The sequence below is a fragment of the Chelonia mydas genome, chromosome 6 (assembly GCF_015237465.2).
Source record: "Chelonia mydas isolate rCheMyd1 chromosome 6, rCheMyd1.pri.v2, whole genome shotgun sequence".
Taxonomy (NCBI): Eukaryota; Metazoa; Chordata; order Testudines; family Cheloniidae; genus Chelonia; species Chelonia mydas.
This window is the reverse complement of record NC_051246.2, coordinates 75656541-75681369: the sequence shown is the minus strand read 5'-3', so window position 1 is coordinate 75681369 and position 24829 is coordinate 75656541. Positions and strand designations below refer to the sequence as shown.

General features: G+C 42.7%; 1 protein-coding gene and 1 long non-coding RNA gene across 8 annotated transcripts in view; one reads left to right on the top strand and one right to left on the bottom strand.

The window, feature by feature from the left end:
* LOC114021671 overlaps positions 1-24829 on the top strand; it is an 89469-nt gene that overhangs the window by 28264 nt on the left and 36376 nt on the right. The gene's annotated exons all lie outside the window — the stretch shown is intronic.
* KATNBL1 (katanin regulatory subunit B1 like 1) overlaps positions 1-24829 on the bottom strand; it is a 51708-nt gene that overhangs the window by 3706 nt on the left and 23173 nt on the right. For both annotated transcript variants that reach the window (XM_027831476.3, XM_043548097.1), the window contains exons 2-9: positions 18931-19055; positions 10873-10913; positions 10019-10298; positions 8858-8976; positions 8587-8637; positions 8401-8490; positions 7560-7649; positions 1584-1677 (exon numbers count right to left, since the gene is read on the bottom strand). In XM_027831476.3, coding sequence (XP_027687277.1) covers positions 1584-1677; positions 7560-7649; positions 8401-8490; positions 8587-8637; positions 8858-8976; positions 10019-10298; positions 10873-10913; positions 18931-19041 — 876 coding nt within the window. In that variant the 5' untranslated portion in view covers positions 19042-19055. The remainder of the gene's footprint in view (positions 1-1583; positions 1678-7559; positions 7650-8400; positions 8491-8586; positions 8638-8857; positions 8977-10018; positions 10299-10872; positions 10914-18930; positions 19056-24829) is intronic.

The following is a 24829-nucleotide window of genomic DNA, read 5'->3' as shown; positions in this document are numbered from 1 at the left end:
TTTGGTTGCTGAGCTGCTCTTCAGGTAGCTCAGTTCACCAGCTTAAATTTTTTTTGCCTCCTACAACTCCATGGCTGCAATCTGGACTCCAGTTCTGCCTCCTTGACCCCCTGCTGCCCGGCTACATGGAACATTGCAGGGAGCATGCACTCCTTGTGGGAAAGCTGGAGTGCAGCTACAGGCAGGTCCCAACAGGGCAGGAAAACAAAAGATATCAGGAGTCTGGATGCAGCAAAACGTCAAATTCCCTAATCATGGAATTGTAGACTTCACAAAGTTCCAACTGAGATAAATGAGGTAGGTCATACCCCTAAAGCTATTACGTTAGGCTATCTGCAGACTCATGAAGACAACACTGAACTGATTTACACTCTGGTCCTTTATGGTAGCCAAGGTAATTTTGGAAACATTTAGTTTTTTTTTTTTTTTTAAAAAAGCTGAGATACGGGAACACAATTTTATGACAGAGATGAATTCTACAAAGGGTCCTGACTACAAGCAAACACCAACACTGTTACCTCACAATAAAATGCATAGTCTTTTGTAAATACTAGTCACTGCATCTCCATTTTTTCCCCTCCAATGAACAAGCAGCTAGTGAAAAGCTGTTTGGTGGGTGGGGTAAATACTATATGAAAAGCTCACAGCTATGCATTTCTAAATATTAGTCCGTGCAAACTTCCGCCCCTCCCAGGTTTGTCCTCTTACTCTCTTTCTTGGACTCAGGAACCCCTCTTTCACACCATTGCTCAAAGCATGCAGCTGAGCCACTGCCTACCCTCCCTCCTTTCCCATACTTGATCCATGTCAGAGCTTTCCTGGGAAGAGGGCTCTGGCTAAGTGCAGCCCTGTTGATCCCAAATTGGTTTGTGTGAGGAGTACATGGTCCTACAGCTCTGAGTGCAAAGAGCAGCACCTGCAGAATTGGGTGCTCAGGCACTTGTCCCCTCAGTGGGCCTGTCACTGCACTAGGGTGAAGAGTTGCAATGAACAAGCAGCAGGGGAACGCAGACATTTAGCATGCTTTAGAAAGCTGTGGGCTTCTTTCCTCAGCCCTGAAACATTTTAACTATCAAGCTTGTTACCCTCTCTCTTTGCCCAGCCACCCAACACTTAAACCCAAAGATGCAGCAGGTATTTAAGATTCTCGATCCTGCAGTACACACATATTGGTATGTCAATATTTAAAGAAGCACCTCTCTCCCTTCATATTCTACCTACTTATCTAGGTTTTTATACTAATATCAAAGTGCCTTACTAGTATCAGATAAAAAAAACAACCTAACATATCTTTCTCTCCCCAATTGGGAGGAATGTGTTTTTTTTTTGTTTTTGTTTTTTTTAAATAAAATGTTTATGGGAAAGCCAAACTAGATCCCCATGTCACTGCTAATAGATGAAACTGTAAAGCAGACATTTGAGATTTCTCCAACCAAATTTTCTGATTTATATGAACGTTAAATGAAAAATATTTTGAAGATTCTACATCCTGTAACACTTGTGGGATGCATACATATTTGATGTCAAGTTAGATGGATATTCAGTGTTACACTGATTACTGAACATCACTGGAAACAAATTACCTTAGCTATATTACCAGTATATCCTGGAACCAGAGTTAGATGATTTTCTTGTTCCCACAATCCACTTAATTGTTGTTTTAAAATCTGAATATTTCTGGAAGAGAAACAGTCACAAGTGCACGTTTTATTTATCTGAATATCACTCTGGTAACAAGTGTTTTACGGTAGATATGTATTAGAGAATGTTATTCTACATCACATTAGTGGCAAGATCAAGACAGAGTGTAGACTTCTGGACTTATTATTTAAAGTGAAGTTCACCAGTTTTTGTATTACTTTCATGTATGAGTTTTGCATTTATTAAGACTCCAATACAAAATTACTGAGAACCTTTAAAAATGAAAATTTTGAAGAACACTGTTTGCTTCACAAAAATAAATCAACTTATTTTTAAAAAAGTCAGACAAAGTAATTAGATCATGCAATATTGTGCAGGAGTAAGAGTCACAAAACACATAAGAGAAGGTTACTTACTGTAATTGGATGTTCAAGATGTATGGTCCCTATCTGCATTCCACATGTGGGTGTGCATGCACGCCATGCGCCTGAGTTCGGAAGTTTTCTCCAAGCAGTGTCTGTTGACCCGCACATAAGCCGTATGTCTCCTCGCGTTCCTGACTAAGGACATAAGGGGCAGCGCGGGTTGATGCCACTCCAGTTCCTCCTTTTACCGCAGTGTAGTCAAGTCCGAAGCAGAGGGGAAGGAGGCAGGTAGTGGAATACAGATAGCAACCACACATCACAAAGAACTTCTACTTACAAGAAGTAACCTCCTTCTCTTTGAATGATGGTCCCTATGTGGGTGACCTGCGAGCACTGATCAGGACGGTGTTGAGTGCGAGAAGGCTGATGCTAAAGCCATTTGCAATATAGCTCATCTCATGGCTGTGTCCATGCCTGCCACATGATCCAGGGCATAGTGTGTTGTAAACGTGTACAGAACACCACTTGTGGCTTTGCAGATATCTTGCCATGGAACAACAGCTAACGAAGCCAAGGAAGTGGGCTGTGCCTATACAGTATGAGCGGTAACACCCTCGGAGGGTGGGAGGAGGTTGATATTTTGTACATATCAGTATGCAGCCTGATACCCACTGAGAGATCCTCTGTGAATATATGGCTTGGCCCCTTGATCTTGCTGCCATAGCCACAAAGAGTCTTGGTTACTTTTGAAAGGGTTTAGTTCTCTGTAGGTAGAATACCAGGGCCCGCCTGACATTGAGGGAGTGTAATCTCTTGTCTGTGGGGAGGCATGTGGTTTTGGGCAGAACACAGATAAGTGAATAAACTGGTTGAGATGGAATTCTGACACAACCTTGGGGAGAAGTTTGGGGTGTAGTCTCAATGAAAGTTTTCATTTGTGGAAGACCATTTAGGGAGGGTCTGCCATCATGGCTGCTAGTTCACTGACCCTTCTGTCTGAAGTGATAGCAACCAGCCAGGAATGCCACTGTCATGGAAAGGTGGGTCATGGTTCAGGTTGCCAAAGGTTTGAAAGGTGGTCTTGTGAAGGCTGAGAGGACGAGGTTAAGGTTGCCAAATCCACACCTCACTGGAAACAGTGGAAAGATTTTGAGCAGGCCTTTCATGAATCATACCATTGTAGGGTGCGTAAAGATGGAGCATCTGTCCACTGGGGGAAGGGGAGAGAGGATGGTGCTAGGTGCTTCCAGGTGCACCTGGATCACGCTGAGAGCTAAGCCCAATGTTTTCAGGGAAAGGACGTAATCTAGGGTGACAAAGATGGTCACCATGTCTGGGGAATGATGGTGGCAGTAGGCTCACTCCAGAAAGTGATGCCACTTTGCCTGATACCATGTTCTGGTGGATTATTTTCTACTCTGGTTAAGGATCTGCTGGATCTGGGCAGAACACGCACAGTCTATGTAAGATGCCCATCCAAACACCAGACTCTGAGGATGTCTGAGTCTGCCTGGTCTTGTGTGAGAAGATCCAGTAACAACCGGAGCCTGACCAATGGTTGGGTAGAGAGCTTCAGGAAGTCTGTGACCCAGAACTGTCAGGGGCAGTAGAGAGTTAGGAGGATGATGTGGCTCTGTCCCCACACACCTTCCTGAGAACTTGAGGCAACAGGGGAATGAGGGAAGGCATATTGAAGGTCGCCCATCTCAAGGGGATGCTCTCCTGCTCCCGGAGAGTCTCTTCCCATGGTGCCCCTTAAGGAATACATAGGGAGCTTCTGATTCACATATGACACAGAGGTCCTAGGTGGGAATACCCCACCATGTGAAGAGGGTGGTCAATGTAGTTCCCATTGTGGAGAGTCCTGCTCAGTGCTTCTGCCAGGGAATTCTGGGTGCCTGGAAGATACAGAGCCTGTATGGTAACCTAATTTCTGATGCACCAATTACACAGTCTGATCGACTCTGAGCAGAGGGAATGAGATCTGGTCTCCTCCTGCCCCCTGCTTGTTCATGCAGACCACCATGGCAATGTTGTCTGAAAGGATTTGTATGTGGAGATCATATATGAGGAAAAGGAAGGCTTTGCAGGAGAGACGGACTGCCCTGAGTAACCTGGCTTCCCTCAGTGTCCACGTGCCCTGCACCATGCAGTGGTCCAGGTGGGCACCCCATCCTGGAAGATAGGCAACCATCACGATGGTGGCCTTCAGAGTGGGAGGCTTGAAGGGGATCCTGATCATGACCTTGATGGATTGGACCACAAACAAGAGAGGTCAGAACATCCAACGGAACAGTGACTCTGGAGTCGATGTGGTCCCTGGTCAGCTTGTAGGTCAGGTGGAGCCAGGTCTGTAGGCACTACAGGTGGAGTCTTGCAAGAGGCGTCATGGGTGCAGGCTGCCATGTGCCCCGAGAGAGAAGCATTAGCTGACTATTGTGTGGGGTTTGCTGCAAATGTAGGCAATCAGGGTGCTCATCATTGCCAGGACGAAGGCCTATGCAGCAACTAAGTCCAGTCTCCAATAAAATTTATTGTCCGCATGGGTGGTAAAACGGACTTGTCTTCATTCACACAGATCCCTAGGGAGGCCAAGAGTCTTCTAAGAGATTGGACTGTGGAGAAAAACTGTTGTCACAAATGTCCCACAAGGAGTTAATTGTCCAGGTAAGGGAACAGCATCTCATCCGAGCCGCTCTGAGCACAAATACCTTCGAAAAGACGCATGGTGCTGTCATTATTCCAAAGGGAAGGATGCGAAATTGATAGTGTTGATGTCCCACTATGAAACGAAGAAATTTCCTGTGAGACAGGTGGATGTCTATATGGAAGCGTGCATCTTTCATGTAGAGAGCTGTGAACCAAGCTCCCTCTTGGAGGGAGAAGATTATCGATGACAATGTAACCATGCGGAATTTCAGCTTTCTGATTAATGTAGTTAGCTGATAGGATTGGTATCCACCCTCTGCTTTTTTTCAGAATGAAGAAGTATGGTGCATAGAATCACCTTTCCTGGTATTGAAGTGGGACACCCTCTATCTCACTCTGTTTCCTGCTGAAGAATCAATTGATGGGAAGGATCCCTTGAAGGGGGTCAGTTGGGAATGAAAGAAACTCTATGGAGCATCTGTGATGGATGATCTCCAGTACCCAACTGTCTGTGGTGATTTTGCCCCAACTGTGGGCAAAAAAGGGAAGATGGCTGCTGAAGATGACTGGCAATCAGGTGGTTAGCATCGGAGACTGAAGCCACGGACCCCTGCACAGCACTAGTCCAGTGGCCAAGGAACGGGAAGCAGTGTTGGCCGGCATCCACTACTGCCTGGAGGGTCTCCTTTGCCACCTGCCTCCCCACATCCACTAGGGCCTGGAACTGGGCCTGATCCTACACAGGGAGCTCGTCCCTAAACTCTGCCAGTCTGCCATACGTGTTGAAGTTGTACTTAGCTAGCACAGATTGGTAGTTCACTATGCAGAATTGCAGACCCACCAATGAAAGGGCCTTCCTGCCCAGGAGGGAGTAATCTTTTTGACCCTCTGCCCAGTGAAGCGTGCTGACAAGCTCATTCTGCAGCCTGTGAATTAGGGGCTGGGTCTGTGAAGAGGAAGTCAGCCCCTTTAGCCGGCCCAAAGTAGCATCCCTCGGCTCTTTTCGGGGGTGGAGGCACGTGATGCTGGAGTGTGTCACACTGTCCGGTTCCAGGATGGCCTTGTTTATAGGGAGGGCCACTCTGGAGAGTTCCAGTGCCTGGAGGATATCCAGGAGATGTTGCTGAGGATCCTGGACTTCCTCCAGCATAATATGCAAGTTGGTAGCCACCCGCTGCAGGTGTTCATGGTACTGCTGATCATCTGGTGGAGAGAGCAGCAAATGGATGACTGCCTCAGCTAATGATGAGGTGGCTCCAGTTGGAACCAGTGGCACTGGTTCCACGTCTTCCTCCTCATAAACTGACGGAGCAGGCTGATGTGTGTGAGAGGCACGATAAGAACCTTGAAATGCTGCTGGGAATGTGTAGTACAGGTCCCAGCGTTTCCAGTAGGGCCAGAACGCGTGGTCCATTGGTCTGGGTGGGTCCATGGGGAAGCAATACCAGGCTTCCCTCAGGGGTCCTAGCCAGGTGGGTAGGGTTGCTTCAGCTGCTTGTTTAGGCTCCTGTGATGCAAAGGCGAAACTAGCTGAGTTAAGTCCTGGAATTCCTCACGGTCGGATGATAGTTCCAGTGGAAATGGCAGGACCATTGGTACTGGAAGGTCCCAGTCCAATGAACGTGGAAGGGGCCTTTCCTGCAGCAGGAGCAGCAGTTTGTCCTCTGGTGTGGGGATGTCCTGGAGAATGGATGGGCTCGAGAGGAGTGGGGACTGCAAGTATGGCGGGAACACCACCTCTGGAGATAAGAATGTCTCTGAGTCTGCGTAGTGCCCATGGAGACTCCGGAGTCAGACCTGTCCTATGCAGGTGGTGGCAAAGTGGCACTGATGGAGTATCCAGAGCTGCAGTAATAGATGGGCACTCTAAGCGTCCTGGTACTGAGGCCACTGGCGGTCCTGAGAGATCCTGCTTCTTCTTAGTCTTACCCTCCGGCCGGGTTGGGGGCGGTCTTTGGCATTGGTTCTGCAGGATCTGCTTGTGACATCTCACCTGACTTTGCACAGCTCAGGGAGGGAATGCGTCTCTTATGAGCTGTCTGCTATGAGGATCTGCTGTTGTGCCCATGAGGGTGTTTCTTGCTCGTGTGGTGGGACTTGTCCTTACTCATCAGTGTTGGTAATTCTGCATTCAGGCATGTGGAGGCTGCTGGACTGGAGGGTCTCCTTGGCCAGGATCTGAGTGCATCTGTGGCCCCATTGCCTGTTCCAGTAGGAACTTGCCAAGCCGGAGATCAAAGGCCTCTTAAGTTCTGGACAGGAAGGGCTTATAGATGTTGCACACATCTTGGCAAAGTGTTTCTCCCGGACAGTATAGGCACTGTTGACGCTCATCACTGATGAAAAAGGAACAAGGGTAGGAGATGCAGTTCTTGAAGCCTGAGATCCTCGGCATACTCTCTGGGTGACAAGGGGTTTAGTCATACAACCATAAATAACTATATTAACTATTGTAAGTATAAAACTATTTACAACAGTGAAAAGCAACTCTCTTATCTGGATAAGAGTGAAGGAGGAATACAGGTTTCGACTCAGATAATGCAGCAATAAGAGCGAACTGGAGTGGTGTCGGCCTGCACTGCCACATATACCCTCCTCTGTCAGGAGCATGAGGAGACGTATCGCACATGTGCGGGTCAGTGGATACTGCTTGGAGAAAGCTTCCGGACAGAGGCGCATGATGTGCATGCATACCCACATGTGGAATACACGTAGGGACCATCACTTGAAGTGAAGTTTTTACTTTCAGGTTATTATATGTTGCCTGAAGCTTTTTCATTTTGGGAGAACACATATCTGAGCCCTTGTGATGATGGGACAAAACAGTCTGAATAAATTTAATGCAGCTTTTGAATAACTACACAACTACAGTAATGAGTGACAATACCATGATATCATACTCACCCATCTTTTACTTTTTCCATGTGTGCAGACAGTTCTGACCACCATCTCTTAATGACAGCTAGGAGCCAGTTTAGACCAACTATCACGTACCTGTAACAACATATTTAGATATTATGTACCTACCCTCCCTTTGGTGCAGATGGACACCATATCCACCAACTGAAAGGAGAGGTAAACAGACTCCCTTTTACTTGAGGGTTAACTAAAAGATTATAAAGCTCAGAAGGTGACACAACGCAATTGGAAAAATCATGAAGGAAAATCATTTCATATTTTAATTCCTTTATGTATTTTCTATTTTGAAATGATGAGGCAAGCTCACATAATAAAGGATGTTAAGATGTTCTGCATCAGAATGTTCCGTCAGTGAGTCTCATAACTTGGAATCAAGACTTTGGTGCTGGGTCTACAAGATTTTAGTGTTTGTGAATACATTTTGAAACAAGGGCAAAGACAGCTTCCTCCTCTGCAGCTGTGGAGAACCCTTGGCCAAAACAAACAAACAAAAACAAAAAAACCTGCGCTTTTTGCACCACTCGGGGACTGGGCCTGGAGGAAACGGGGATAGGGATTTACACCAGAAGAGTAATCCCTGCAGAGGGCTTCCTGCATGGAAGAAGTGGGGAAGTGAACAGCAGGAGGATCCACTACTATGCAGAGATACTTCTGTGGGGGAGTTGAAGGGAAGAAAAAAGTGTATCAGCGCCCATGAAGACTACTTTAGTCACTTTGGATTGGAGTAGGAGTTCATGACCAAGAGTCTGGTGGGGAATGATTCTTTTGAACCATTCTGAAGGTTCTGATATAAAAAATTAATATTGTGATTCATTTTGATACTTACTCTTCATATTTGCTTTTAAGCAGTGATTTTACTAAAGGAAATAGATCTACACAGCAGCCAACTGAAATATATGGTTTTTCTTCCTGTAAACTAAAATAAAGTAATGTTAAAGTACATGAACTTGGATCAATTCATCTGAACCTTGTTCAAACTCCCTCCTCCTGATTTTTTTTTTTTTTTTTTTACCTGCTAGTAAGTACCGGAAGGCAATCTACCACTACTCCAAGATCCTGTATCCTAGAGACATTAAGGGAAAATAGGTTAGATTACCAGTTGATTATCTTATACTGTGTAATTCCACTAGGATTAATTTTAAAAAAACATCAGGAATTGTAGCTAAGTTACAAGTTGTTTCAAGTTAAATAAAGTTTACAGTGCTGCAGCAGGCTTGGGATGGCTACTGCATTGGAGAAGAATTTAAAAAATAAGAACTTAAAAAACAGACCACTCAGTTTACCTCACTAAATAGGCTATGAGTTCACTTATACTTCTCCTTCTCCAGAAGGTTAAAGCTACATTCAGTCTCAGATTTCTACTAAAAAGAACTTGTGCCATAGTATCATGGTCCTGGGAAACCTGTATTTAAGAAACAAAAAGGTTTTCAAACTTAAATATTGGTTAGTTATTGCACAATGAATTCCTGCAATATAATAAAGGCTATTACACTGACATAGTTTTTCTAGCCAAATGGTGACAAATCTTATTTGTGTAGAAGGAATTTTAAATTTTTGTAATACAGGTAAATCAAGTAATCTTCAAATGCAGAGGTCCAAAACACTAAATATTATTTTTTTTTAAACCAATAACAGCTCATAGGTGTCCCTTTAATAAAAAAATATGCAACACAAATAGATTTATTACTCTGGTCCATCATTTAAAAAATGTTCCTAAAGTTAGGTATCTAAGTAAGTGACCTGACATTCAGAGGTGTCAAGCACCTGCAAATCTCTCAGATTTCCATGGGACCTGCTTGATGTCCAGCAATTTTGAAAAAAAGTCATTGTACTTATTTAGGTGTCTAAACAAGGATTTAGGAGCCTATTTAAGAACTCATTACAGAAAATCTTGTCCCTATACAGTAATTTAAACCTATACATTCTTTTATGTACCTAGTTACAACACATCTTTGACTAACAACAGAGAAAGACTTTGGAAGATGTTTACAGCATTACGTCACCCACATCTCTCAATACATGGTCACCTAGGAAGTAGTGCAGAGAATCTACACAAATATAAAAGGACAGCATTCAGCATTTAAGTGATTTTAATTATGGTTTTCTTTCAGGTCACTCATTAAAATTTATTATGGCATACATATTATCTGGCCTTCTGAGCCAATTACAAGAAGTGACACTGCATGCATTCACAGGGCTTGGTCAAATACTCCTGTGAAGGATAGTGTTTTTCGTCTGCTTCCCACCCATTCATTCCCTGGCAGAAATTTACTTCCAAAACACTCACTTAACGTTCATTTCTTTTATTGGTCCATAAGTTAAGAATAATTACAGTCTCTTTAAAAGGATCTGCAGCTAATGTAATAAAACCAAAATGAAAATAATGGACTGAGGTGACAGGCATCAACTGTATTAAAAGAAAGACTTCTGCAAATTTGACTTACCTCTGAAAAAAATCCACTGTATTTTGATGAGGGACCTTGTGTTTGAGCGGAGCCAGAATCACTGGCATTTAATAAAAGCGTATGACTGTCGTGTAGTTTTGCCGGCAGATTTCCTGCACAAGCCAGTTCATTTTCCTTATTTGCCATTTCACAGCCCCTGACTTTAGGGAACTGTTTTTTTCTGTAACAAGGTTTTGGAGTATAACAGTGAACTTTTCTTTTACAATATACTACTTTGAAAAGAAAAGGGGAGCTGGTCACAGTTTGTCCAACTGTTGTTCTGCAACAAGAGAATATTCATGAGAAATCAAGTAAAATGTTATGTATAATTCACAGTCATTAAACACTAAGATGTTTTAATGGATTTAAGCCTTAAACCTAGAGATTATTTTAATCAAATGATTTTATTTTCCAAAAACAGTAATTTGCTATCTTTCTGAAGCTTTAAGACTTTAATTAGGTCATTTGCATAGTGACAACTTCTGTTAATATCCCTCCCTGTATTTATCTGAAGGCCCATATGTATTCCAGGAATGAGAATAATTCAAGCAACAAAATTGAAAGGTTGATTTATGCCCTCAAAAGCAGAGTTCCTACATTGGGTCTAATCTGATGGCTTTCCCTTTGGTGTGGCAGAAAGCTCCCAAGAAAGAACTTAAAATCCACCCCAACAATGGAGTTGTTGACCACTACTATTCCTATAACCTTTTGAAGGACCCTATATAGAAGTACAAGGATCTCAAATAATTTCTTGTTTTTATTAGTATTTTTAAAACAAAGATCCAAGAAACAGTTCTAAAAAGTGATAGTTTTGCCCCTTTTCCCCCTCAGATTCTAAACAGTAGCTCTCCTACCTGTTTGTGTAAGAAGCCAACTGTTTTGGAGATTTCTTACCCTATGGAAAAACAGTATTATAAGAAGGCTTAGAAAACAATTCCACAGTTTAACAGAACACCCCCACTTTTATTGCTTTACTAATGTTTTTCACCTCCCAACTGAGTACAGCAGTGGCCTTTGTTAATTTGTTCCCACTGGCTTGTATCTGTGAAAGATGCATAGGTTTGAAAAGGTGTAGCTACCCCTCCACAGTTGTCCTATGAGCATCTTGATCAGAGATGGGATTATGATGTCTTTGGTGAGTGGTAGGATTGTGACATCAGAGATAATTTCCCTTTTTACAAGTGTGGTGGTGGAGTGTGATCAATATAAATTATCTAAATTTGGTAGTGAGATTGTGATAAAGAAAAGTCACCTGTATCAAATTAATTTACAAGCCACAAACCTTTTTAATATATTGATTGCCAGGATTGGGTAAGGATGGAGGGATAAAGAGAAAACATACCAGTTTATAGCTAGTTATATACAACATAATCTTGATTATTCCATCTTCACCTATCTGGAACAGGTTCATGTACCAACATTCATGCATTAAATAAGTATGGATAATCAAAGGAATCAAAGGAAACTTCAACACTAAATCAAGATTTTGCTGTATAGATTATAGACGAACCTTTTAAAAATTAAGCATATAAATGTTTGAAGATAACTAATCTTCATCACAAAAACCTTTAAAATGAAAATCACATTCTTGACAGTTTTCAGAGTAGCAGCTGTGTTAGTCTGTATCCGCAAAAAGAAAAGGAGTACTTGTGGCACCTTAGAGACTAACAAATTTATGTGAGCATAAGCCTTGTGCCTTGGGCAAGTTTTAACCTAAGCTGGTAGAAATAAGCTTAGGGGGTCTTTCATGCGGGTCCCCACATCTGTACCCTAGAGTTCAGAGTGGGGAAGGAACCCTGACATGACACGAAAGCTTATACTCAAATAAATTTGTTAGTCTCTAAGGTGCCACAAGTACTCCTTTTCTTTATTCTTGACAGTAATTTTCTCTTTTAAAAATTAACTTGTGACCTCCCACTTTATTTTAGTATTTGGAATCTCTAGCCAGTACAGATTTTTAAAGAGGATTAAGGTTCTAGAGCAGAGGTGGGCAAACTACGGCCTGCAGGCCACATCCAGCCAGCGGGACCGTCCTGCCTAGCCCCTGGCCCCTCCCCCGCTGTCTCCCCTTCGCTGCCGCTCGGGCAGCACAGCCTGCACCCGCCCACCTCTCAGTCTTTCCAATAAACCTGTTCTGCCGCTGGCATGGTAAGGGGGCGGAGGTTGGATAAGGGGCAGGAGGTCTCAGGGGGCAGTCAAGGGACAGGGGGTGGTTGGATGGGGCGGAGGTTCGGGGGGCCGGTCAGGAAACAGGGAGCAAGGGGGTTGGATGGGGGTGGGGTCCCAGGGGGGGCTGTGCAGCCCTGGGGGGGCAGTTAGGGATGGGTCGGAGGTCACGGGGGGCCTGTCAGGGGGCCAGGGTGTGGACAGGGGTCAGAGTGATCAGGGGACAAGGAGCGGGGTGGGGGGGGGTTGGATAGGTTGGGAGTTCTGAGGGGGGCAGTCAGGGGGTGGGAAGTGGGAGGGGGCCAGGCTGTTTGCGGAGGTACAGCCTTCCCTACCCGGCCCTCCATACCGTTTTGCAACCCTGATGTGGCCCTCAGGCCAAAAAGTTTGCCCACCCCTGTTCTAGAGTGATAACGATTAAATATTTTCATATGAACACGTATTGTGTTCATAAGACTTCAAAACTATATAAAGATTATCCAATTGCTTTAATATTCTATTTAAATCTATTGCTCATGTTAAAGTCTTTAGGAATTTTGTCCATATATTCAATTTAAATTTAAAATTTATGTTAACAACCACTTAGGGTTTGTCTACATGAGCAATTAGTTTGCAGCAAGCTGGGGTGTGAATATACCATACACTAGCCTGCTGTGGACTAACAGTCCCTGTGGATCCTGGTGACACGCATTAACAGTTCAGGAGTGTGCTCTGAACTAGGGCTGTTGATTAATCGCAGTTAATTTACGCGATTAACTCAAAAAAATTAGTCACAATTAAAAAAATTAATCCCAGTTTTAATGGCACTGTTAAACAACAGAATACCAATTGAAATTTATTAAATATTTTTGGATGTTTTTCAGCATTTTCAAATATATTGATTTAAATTACAACACAGAATACAAAGTGCACAGTGCTCATATTATTTTTATTAAATATCTGCACCGTAAAATGATAAATAAAAGAAATAGTATTTTTCAATTCACCTCATACAAGTACTGTAGTGCAATCTCTTTATTGTGAAAGCGTAACTTACAAATGTAGTTTTTTTGTTATATAACTGCACTCAAACACAAAACAATGTAAAACTTCAGAGCTTACAAGTTCACTCAGTCCTACTTCTTATTCAGCCAATCACTAAGATAAACAAGGTTGTTTACATTTGCAGAAGATACTGCTAACTGCTTCTTATTTACAATGTCATCTGAAAGTGAGAACAGGTATTTGCATTGCACTTCTATAGCCGGCATTGCAAGGTATTTTTGTGCCGGATATGCTAAACATTCCTATGCCCCTTCATGTTTCGGCCACCATTCCAGAGGACATGCGTCCATGCTGATGACGTTTGTTTAAAAAAAAAAAAAAAAAAAGAGACAGTTACTTTTTCCATAACTGGTGTTCTTCGAGATTGTCCATTCCGTATTAGGTGTGTGCGCTCGCCACATGCACCGGTGCCGGAAGTTTTTCCCTTAGCAGTATCTGTAGGTGACTGGCTCTGTCACCCTCTGCACTGGCACCCACATGGCACGGTATAAGGGGCGCTACTGGCTCCACCCACCCTCAGTTCCTTCTTGCCGGAAACTCCGACAGTGGGGAAGGAGGTTAAAGGAGGACGGGTTGTGGAACGGACATGAGCAACACATCTCGAAGAACATCAGTTACGGAAAAGGTAACTGTCTTTTTTTCTTCGAGTGCTTGCTCATTAGGCGACTCCCAAGCAGTACCCCTGGAGGTGGGTAGGATTTTGTGGACATGTAGATTGCAAAACAGCTCTGCCGAACCCAGTGTCGGCCTCCTGAGTGATGGCATAATGTGCCATGAACATGTGTACAGAGGACCACGTCGCAGCTCTGTAGGTGTCCTGGATAGGGTTGTGTGCCAGGAAGGCCACTGAGTGGGCTCTGACAATCGGCAGTGGCAGGACCCCCACCAGATTGTAACAGGACTGTATGCAAGAGGTGATCCAGTTGGAAATCCTCTGCGAGGACACCGGAAGGCCCTTCATTCTATACTCAGTGGTGAACTGGAGCCAGTTCGCGTGAACCAGTTGTTAAATTTTGAAGCCGGTTTAGAACCGGTTGTTAAAGAATACAAGGAACCAGACAGTGTGCTGTGAGGCAACTAGAAAGTTTTTGAATGCTGTAACAAGAAAACACTTAAGCACATGGTTAATTTTAGGCAATTTTTACTCACCCGGTGGCGCTCCGGGTCTTCGACAGCACTTTGGCGGCGGGTCCTTCAGTGCCACCGAAGACCCGGAGTGACTGAAGGAACCGGTTCTTCAGCTTTTGGCAGCTCATCACTGCCTATCCTCTGTGGTGATGAAGAGCTGAGTCGACTTATGGAAAGGCTTGGTATGCTCTAGTAAAAAGCCAGGGCCCTTTGGACATTCGGGGCGTGCAGCCACCTCTCCTCACTGGTCTTGTGTGGCTTAGGACAAAACACCACGAGGAAGATGTCCTGGTAGATACCACCTTCCACAGGAAGGCTGGGTGGGGCCTCAACTGGACCTTGTCCTTGTAGAAGACTGTGTATGGCAGTTCTGAGATCAAGACTTTAATCTCAGACTACGAAGACTTAAACTACTACTAAGGGTAACTAACTGTAACAGTAACTATCTATAACTATTCTACAAGTTCTACAGAGTCTGCGCAAACAGAGAATGAGACAATGCTAGCCGAAGCAGCAGATGTTCCAGCACCATCACTAGCAGCAAGAAGGAACTGAGTGTGGGGGGAGCCAGCGGTGCCTCTTATACTGCGCCATGCAAGTGCCACTCGGGGGTGCCACAGCCAGTCCCCTACAGATACTGCTAAGGGAAAAACTTCTGGCACCAGTGCATGTGGCGAGCACACACACCTAATATAGAATGGACATGAGCAAGCACTCAAAGGAAAAGAATGCATTAATTAAAATTTTGACTGAGCTCCTTGGGGGAGAATAGTATGTCTCCTGCTCTTCTTTTACCCACATTCTGTATTTAATATTATAGCAGTCTCAGATGATGAACCAGCATATGTTGTTCATTTTAAAAAAATTTTCACAGCAGATCTGACAAAAACGCAAAGAAGGTGCCAATGTGAGATTTCTAAAGATAGCTACAGCACGTGACCCAAAGTTTAAGAATTTGAAGTGTCTTTCAAAATCTGAGAGGGATGAGGGTGGGAGCACGCTTTCAGAAATCTTAAAAGAGCAACATTCCGATGTGGAAACTACAGAACCCGAACCACCAAAAAAGAAAACCAACCTTCTTCTGATGGCATCTGACTCAGATGATGAACGTGAACATACGTTGGTCTACACTGCTTTGGATAGTTATCGAGCAGAACCCGTCATCAGCATATTCTTGTTTCCGTTAGCTACCCTGCCACTGTCCTCAAGCTCCTTATTAAAAACTAAGGCAAAGTATTTGTTTAGGGGTTGGGCCATACCTAGATTATCTTTCATCTCCACCTCATCCTCAGTGTTTTGGGGTCCCACTTCTTTCCTTGTTTTCTTTTTTTTTACTATTGATTTTAATTTCATTTGCAAGGTCTAGCTCTACGTGGCTTTTGGCAGTTCTCAATTTCTCTCTATACTTTCTGGCCTCCAAAAGGTAGCTTTACCTGCTTATCCACACCTTCTTCCATTCATTGCTGGCATTCTGCTTTCTCTTGTTTGAAATGTTTGTTCATCTAGGTTGATCAGCAGCCCTTCCCTATGAATATTTTTCCTTTGCTTGGGATGCAGGCTCCAGATAGTATCTGCATCTTTAAATCAAAGTTGCAGAATCTAAATGCTAAGCCTCCTCCACATTCAGATCCTTGAGTTCTTTAGTCCAGTCCACTTCCCTAACTGATTTCCTTACATTTTTAAAGTTTGCCCTTTTGAAATCTAGGACCCTAGTTGCAGTCCTATTTTTGTTTATTCTTCCGTTTAAATCAAATGAATTCATGATCACTTGAACCAAGAATGTCCTCACTACTTACCAATATTAAATCTAAAATGGTATCACCTCTTGTTAATTCAGTGACTACTTAGTGAACAAAGCTATTGGCTATCACCTCCAGCAATATCTGGGCTCTACTATTAGTAGCACTTGTCCTCCAATCTCTATCTGGGAAATTAAAGTCTCCCATAATCACAAAATTCCCAGTAATATTTTTTTAATTAAAATATTTAACCATATCCAGATTGGATACTGGGGGTCTGTAGCAAACCCCAAGCACCATGCCAGGGAGAGGCTCTTTTTTTTCCCGCAAAGTGATTGCGTCCCAGACTCTGTTTTATCCATTCCATCACTTCTAATTTCTTTACAGTCTACCTAGCCATTAATATACAATGCTACTCCATCACCTTTACTTTTATTTCTGTCTTTCCTGAAAGCACATCCCCTTAAATACCTGTATTCCAGTCATGACTGTCCACTGTTTCTTCATTATCCCTCTATCATTTGGTTTCACTTCCCGCACCAGTAGTTCTGGTTCCTCCATTTTGTTACCAGGTTTCTTGCATTCATGTACAGACATCTTAGTTGTTCCTGCTTGGCTTCCACCCAGATTTTTCAGGTGATTAGGTACAGTCACTTTACTGACAGTATCTTCTACCTGATATGGTCTTCGGTATTGGCACCATGTTTCTTCTGTTGTCCATTCTCCTATGACATATTGTTCCTTTTTCCATTGCTGTATTCTTTGTTATTTGATTTTCCTCCTGCTCAATATTAGAATCAGGTGTGGAGACTATATGAACATCTCCCCTCTCCCCCAAATTCCTAGGTTAAAGCTCTTTTAAAATCAGTTGTGGCTTCCAATGGCAGAACATCTATAAGCTCTCCTTATAGCACCAATGCCTGGGCTACTGACAAGTTGATCATCAGTTTTATCTCGCTTACGCTCTCCTCCTCCAGGGACAGATAGAATCCCATTGAAATTTACCTGCGCTTCCACTTCTTTAAGCAATTTCCCCAGCCTGGCGTAGTCTTCTTTGATGGATCCCAGGGAGAATGGAGCAGTCTCATTTGTTTCCATATGAAGGACAATCAGTGGATTCTTTCCTACTCCCATTAGGATCCTCTTCAGCCTCAGGTTCACATCCCATATCTTAGCTCCCAGCAGACAACACACCCTTCTTTTCTCCAGATCAGCTCTGGTGTCAAGCCTGCCTCTTCTTCTTAGTAGACAGACGCCAGTCATGTAGACCTGCCTCTTCCTGGTGTTGGTGCAAGTCTCTGGCCTTCCACCATTTGTTCTTTCTGGATACAGTCTTCTTGTCTTTCTTACAATCTTCTGCAAGTCATCCTCTATTCTCCTGGGGCTCCAAACTCCGTCTCTCTTCTTGTAGGACTAGCCTCTTTTCTTCTTTCTTGCTCTCTCATCGTCTGCTGTGCCCCTTCATTTTCCAGCTTAGCACAACTGTTCATCAGCTCTATTTCTCCTTCGCTAACAGGTCTTTTCCTCTGCCTTGTTCTCATAGTCACATACTTCCACTGGCCACTTTCCTCATCCAGCACTCTACCCTCATAGTTCTATTGTTCAGCATGCATCTGCAAGTCTTATGTTTTCCCTTCAGCCTCTTCTCTCCTTCCCATCATCATTTGCTCATATCCCCTTCAAAACTGAACCATAGTTTCTAGCTGCATCGCCAACCCTTGGATATTCTCTTCCATTGCATCATCTATCTGGTGGCACTTCATACAAATAAAGCACCTTTCAGGTACCCTCTCCAGAATAATGTACATCCTGCAACTTTCATGTAGTCATCGTCTCTCTTCATTTCGATAGAATTGATATTCCCCTTTTGTGTCCAGCCTGAAAAGCGTGGTGGAACATATCTCAGTGTTTGGGTGAGATGATGTCAGGAAACTGGTTGAGACTCAATCCAGATGAGATGACAACGGATTACGGTGGTTTGGGAAAAAACAGCCAGATGATATCTAAGGTGATTCCCACTGTCCTAGTTGAAGGTTTATGTCTAATTTGTTTTAGAAGTTTTTGACTTGAGGTCTGTTTAGATTCCCAGCTACTTTTAGATTATCAAATTGCAGCAGCAACCAGAGGACTGCTTTCTTCCAGGCAGGTCCAGATGCTAACTTTGCTGTCAATGCCCTTCTCATCTCTAGATCGAACTATTGCAGAACCCTACATAGTGCTGCATCTTAGCTTCAGCTTCTGAATAGCTCTACTGTACAATGTGGTGGCAAACTTGTTTAAGCTCCACGGTTTGCACTGGTACCTTTTGACTTCTGGGTTTTATTTAAGGTGTTTTGGACTGCCAAAGCCCTATTTAAGAGACTGGTTCTCTTTCCGTGCAATATTACCTTGATCAGTGGATGTGTTTAAGCTGGAGCTTTCTTGGTTTTATAAGAGTCTCCAGTGGTAGGAATCTCCACGAGGGCCCTCAGCTTTGGAGTCACTCCCCCATCTTGGTGGGAAGAGCACAAATTTATTGACTTTCATTTAATGCTGCAAAACCCATCTTTTCATACAGGCATCTGGAGAGGGCTGAGGTGATTGGGGCTTGGGGTTTCTTTTGAGTTTCTCAGCATAGGGAGATTGTGATTTTGTAATGGTGTCTTGTTAGCTAGCTGTTTTGTATTTGCTGCTTTTTTTTTTTTTTTGTTATGACTATGCATTATAACCTTGGGACAAAAATCTCTGCCTTGATTTAGTTTATTTAAAGTTACAGCTAAATTAACTAGCATCAAATTTATAGTTTTAGGTAAATAAGTTTACCTAAGGAAATAGTAACAAAGTAAATAAACTTACCTCCTTCATGTTCTTATTAGTGGAATGAGAGATCCTTTTTCTGAGATCAATGTGATGGCCCTTGGTATGCAACAGGTTCCATTTTCTAACATTGTGGGCTTCAGATGCCATAATCTCCTAAATCCCTAGTTTTCAAGACAATTTACAAATTAGGGAATTGAATTTTTAAACGTCAGTGAATTTTAAAAATTCAGTTTTTTTACCTACAGATCTTAGAGATTGTTAAGACAAATTAAAATAACTATACAAATCCACAAAACATTCTGGGTAATTTACAAAATGTAGGGGTGCCATTATTTAGCAGACATTAAAATGAGGTTTTATCACGGGTGGCAGTCATGGAGAACATTTGAAGTTCCACCCTTCGTCTATTTGTTTTGTAAGCATTTAGTGGGAGGAACCTTATCTAAGGCACTTGGGAGACTGGTGCTGCCATACAAAACAACAAACTTCGGATAAACACCTTGCAACAATAAGTAATTAACAAAACTGCATGGCTAATATTTCATTAAAAAAAAAAGTGTTAATTTGATTTCAAACTAGTTAATCATTTCTGCTACTAGCTCACAGGGCTACCATCTAGAAGAAAATCTAAACAATTCTACCAGGAAAGAAAACACAGACAGCAATTGGATGCAAGAGATTCAGAAGGGAAAAAACCTGTATGCAAGAGGGAAGACAAAATGTGTGTGTGTGTGTGGGGGGGGGGTAGGGGGGGGTAGGGTGAGTGGAGGTGAAGGAGGAAGTTAGGTAGCGTCAAAATGTAAGTCACCCATAACAAAGACCTACCCAGATTTGGTAGGTAGGCGCCAGCTTCAAGTTCACTGATCTTTCAAATCTTTTCATTTCTAGTTTTTAGCATGCAACATTAGGTTATAAATGGACACTGGGTAATTCATTTAATTTAAAACCTATAGCTTTCCTCCCCATATATTGCCTAGAAGAACACGCCAACTGTAGAGAGATGCAAGTATTTGTCAGTAATAAGTACAATAGCCAAACGGTTCTGTAGAAAGTGCCTACCAGGTATGTTTAAATTTTTACTTGTTGCATACAATATTACAGAAAAATGACAAGTGTATTATGAATAGGACACCACATCGAAGAAATCCATGAACCAGAGAATGTGGTATTTATCTACACACGGAAAATCCACTGCAGAAGAATGCATTCATAAGGTTACAATATCTTACAGTATGTTAGATACCAGCCCATAAGAAGAACTTTACTGTTTAAACAAACTGAAGTTCTAATGATTAAACAAACAAGTATTAAAAATATGATGGGAAATTAGTTTATTTGTTCATAAAACATTACAATGAATATCTTTGTTTGCAGCTTCAACAGAGAAAGCTCAAGGCTACTCTCCCCCTTCACCCTTAGAAGGCAGTCTGTAGATCAGGGGTTGGCAAACTACTGCCCATGGGTTGGATCTGGCCCACCAGCCGTTTTAATCTGGCCCTCGAGCTTCCGATGGGGAGCAGCGTCGGGGCCACTCCACGCGGCTCCTGGAAGCAGCGGCATTTACCCCCTATGGCTCCTATGCGTAGGGGCAAGAACTGCGGCCAACGGGAGCTTCAGGGTCGGCGTGCAGCAGAGATGTCTGGCCTCGCCTCCGTGTAGGAGCTGGAAGGGGGCGGGGCATGCCGCTGCTTCCGGGAGCCGCTTGAGATAAGCGCTGCCCGGAGCCTGCACCCCATAGCCACCCCACCGCACCTCAACCCCGTGATCCAGCCCGGAGCACCCTCCTACACCCTAAAGTCCTCATCCCCAGCCCCACCCAAGAGCCCACATCCCCAGCCACAGCCCTCACCCCCTCCCACACCCCAAGCCCAATTTCGTGAGCATTCATGGACCGCCATACAATTTCTATACCCAGATGTGGCCCTTGGGCCAAAAAGTTTGCCCATCCCTGCTGTAGATGAAGGTTGAAATGCTGTGGCAAGGTAGGCTGGTGAAGTTTGGACGTCTACTGTTTGCACAGTACCCATTCTAGAGATAAACTGAGATCTGTGTGTGGCACCTTTCAACAGCATTAAATTAAGACTTGCCTCTGCTGTGATGCCTACAAACACATGACAGCTGACGATACATGGGCAGGAGGTGAGCTGTGACTACTGCTTACTCTGGAAAAACTTGCTTGTTTCACTGTTAGATGTGAACATGAGCATCTTCGTTCATTATGTAATCTATTCCTGACAGTATTCTTTCACACAAATGGTGTAATAAAATTAGCAATAATTAGATATTGTATTTAAATATTCTGTTTAATAGTAGTGCCTTTTACATTACCTGTTACGTAAATGTATATGTAACATGCAAAAATTAAAGATATAAGAAAGCCACCAGTGGCACAGTTAGAAATGAATGCCCTACAGCATAAACCTAATTAAGTAGTCTAAAATCAATCAAAAGGGTACTATATGCTTGATCAATAAAAAAAACAAAACCAAAAAAACAAAAAAAAACCCCACCCAACACACAAGCTCTGTGAAAGCTGTTGATACAACAGCACAGGGATTGGCAACCTTTGGCATGCGGCCCGCCAGGGTAAGCTCCCTGGTGGGCCGAGCCGGTTTGTTTACCTGCTGGATCCACAGGTGGGAGCTGGCAGGTAAACAAACCGGCCCGGCCTGCCCGGAGGCTTACCCTGGCAGGCCATGTGCCAAAGATTGCTGATCCCTGCAATAGCATATCAGTTTGGTCAATGACATCACAGTGCCATTGAAGTAGGAAGATAATTTGGGGATATCCAGGAAAATTCATCTGAAATAACTAAGGGTATGAATCTGAAGTGGATTAGTTAGACCACATTAAATCACGGTGTGAACACCCTCACTCAGGGCATGTCTACATTTACCTCCGGAGTGATCAATCCAGAGGGGGTTGATTTATAGCGTCGAGTTAAGACGCGATAAATCGACCACTGAGCGCTCTCCCGTCGACTCCGGTACTCCACCGGAGCGAGAAGCTCAGGCAAAGTCAATGGGGGAGCGTCAGCAGTTGACCTACCGCAGTGAAAACACCGCAGTAAGTAGATCTAAGTACATCAGCGTCAGCTACATTATGCACGTAGCTGAAGTTGCATAACTTAGACCGACTCCCACCCCCACCCCCTCAGCGTAGACCAGGCTTCAGAATTAAAGAGCCTTAATTCAGTTCAGCTTCAGTCACTTCATTATTCACTTCATACCCCTAGTTATTTCAGATTAACTTTCTTGGGTGTTCCCATGTAGGCAAGCCGTGTAATAACATATGCCAAATCTCTGGGTTAGGGAATGAAGTTCAGCAGTAAAATGAAAAATAAACAAACAGTTTGCCCCAGAAAACAACTGACCACCTCATAGTAATAATGGATCAACTTTCCATACTGAAAGATTTGCTGAAGGTTAATTTTTAAAAGAAAAAAAAAGTAAGCAAAAATAAAAAACATTCATCCAATAAAAACTGTCACTTTTAATAGTGTTACATAGAGAATGAGCTCCACTAACACTTTGTTTATAAATTACCACAGTAGAATCCATAAATATATCTTGAATAAATGGAACATTTCTCAGTTGCCAGCCTTTAGCCATTGTTTTTGAATTGCATTAATTGAGAATTTTATTTAATAATAATTCTGCATCTTCCTTTTGAGATGATCATATATTTATAAGTGATCTCTTCCTATCATAAATCTACTTTCTGGACCTTTTTACAGTTATAAAACTGCTCCAGTGTGAAGTTTGGAATACGTCTGTGCAGAGAATCATGTTTTTTGAAGCTAGATGTTAAAAAAAAAAATGCTACTTAGAAACAAAAGTTAGGTCAGGGTTTTTAAGGGACTTTGGTGCTTGTAGCAAATTCTTAAAGCTAATCAATTTTCAGGACACTCATCTGATAAGAATTAAAGATTTTACAATAATATCTGTACAAAGACAAGTATGTTGATACTCCAAACATCTAACTTTTCACCATACTTACTTGCAGGTCCTGCTCAGGTGTGATATTACCCAAGTGGACTACTCACAGACGGAATATCAGGGTTGGAAGGGACCTCAGGAGGTCATCTAGTCCAACCCCCCTTCTCAAAGCAGGACAAATCCCCAAACTTTGCCCCAGATCCCTAAGTGGCCAGTTATTCCAAAACTAAGAAGTATTTACACAACTACAGCCATTCTTTAAGAACTATTAGTACCAAATGGATAATAAGAAAAATAAACATGTTCATATCAACTGAAATACTTTTATAATACATACAAAATGTTAATGACCATAATTTGTGTATTCATGTCTCTTAATAATTAGGAATACATACGTTTTAGAACAAAATATTTAAAAGAGGAATGGGTTCCTTCACTTACACACTAAAATCCAAGTTCAAGGTTCTGTTTTCCTGTAAAATCTGACAGCCTCAAAACAAGCATAAGAAATGTAGGCTCTTTTCTGTTTATGCTGCCACTAATTTTTACAAGAAAGGCACGCAACTGTACATGTAGGCCCTGGCAAGCTTCTCCATTAAAGTATATTCATTTGTAATCTTGAAATGATACTTGTGGTTTGGATTAAGATATTAAGCCATTTTTTGCAACTGTGCTTTTAAAAGAAGAAATTCAGTTCACCTTTAATCTAAGAACATGTTTACCTGGGTTGCAGTTCAACAGTGCAATTGTTCCAATAGACCAAATAATGTCTCAATTCTTTGATGAACAACTCATTCATTAAATAGAAAAAAAACCCCAAACAAGCCCAAAACAAACCCACATAGCCCCTGCTTTGCCCCTCTCCCTCCCTACCTTCAGTGTGGATCTTTGGGATGCTTAAAATTTAAATCTAAAATGACCAAACAACATACTTTTACCACTTTTAGTTAATGCTTACTGTTCCATTACTCTTCAGGAGGTAGCTAGTTCGATGCTCAAGTCACTGATACTATAATTATCTTGTACAGAATTAGTTTTATGTTTTGATACATCATTTAGAAGGGTCACAGACAACAGTTTGGAATCTAGACACTTGGATTATTTTTAAATGTTCCCTTTGTGACGAGAGCAGCCGAGTCTTATTAGTTCAAAACAGTAACTTGCACAGGAGAACATAATAAATTAAGATTGATGGAAGTTACATGCAAGTGTTAGGGAGAGAGCACACTTAAATTTGAAAGCATTATCTTATTTGATCTATGCAAACCTTTCATAATAAAAGCTGAACCCCATCTAAAGTTGAGTTTTATTAATGTAGAACTAAACTAGGGTGTCCAGAGGGCAAGTGTGAAAAATCTGGATGGGGGTGGGGGGTAATAGGTGCCTATATAAGAAAAAGCCCCCAAAATTGGGACATCTGGTCACCCTAAACTAAACCCTAGTGCACAAGCCTATTGAGTGTTGGATGACATGTCAACCTCTCTTTCCTCAAGTGGGACACCATGCCCCCCTAAGTTTTTTGCTATCTTGAATAGACAGAAGGGGTAATGGGCAGCAGCCTGAAGCCAATGTATTCTGGGGCATAAGAACTCAGAATAAGGTACTGGAAGCCCACAGCAGGGTTTCACTCCCATTCCTGTCAAATGAGGGCATCAGCAGGAAATCTACTCTTAGAAAGATCTTTTCAATTTGGGGCAGGGGGGTAAGGAAGGTACAAGAGGCTTTACTTTGCAGGTTACTGGAAGTCCACATTTTGGGGGCAGGAGGTAGTCAGATCCCAGCCATGGCTTTGGTTGTGAAGTGTATAAGAAATTAAGCAGCTTGGGCACAGTTTCACATACTTAGTCTATTCAGCAAAACTCTAAGGATGTGATCCTAAACAGAAATGGTATCCACTAAACTAATCACATTTCCAAGTTCTACATAATTCAATTTATCAAACATTGCCTCTCTCCGTCAGTGAGTGTTTTTGATCTAAAACTTTGCCTTGGCATTTT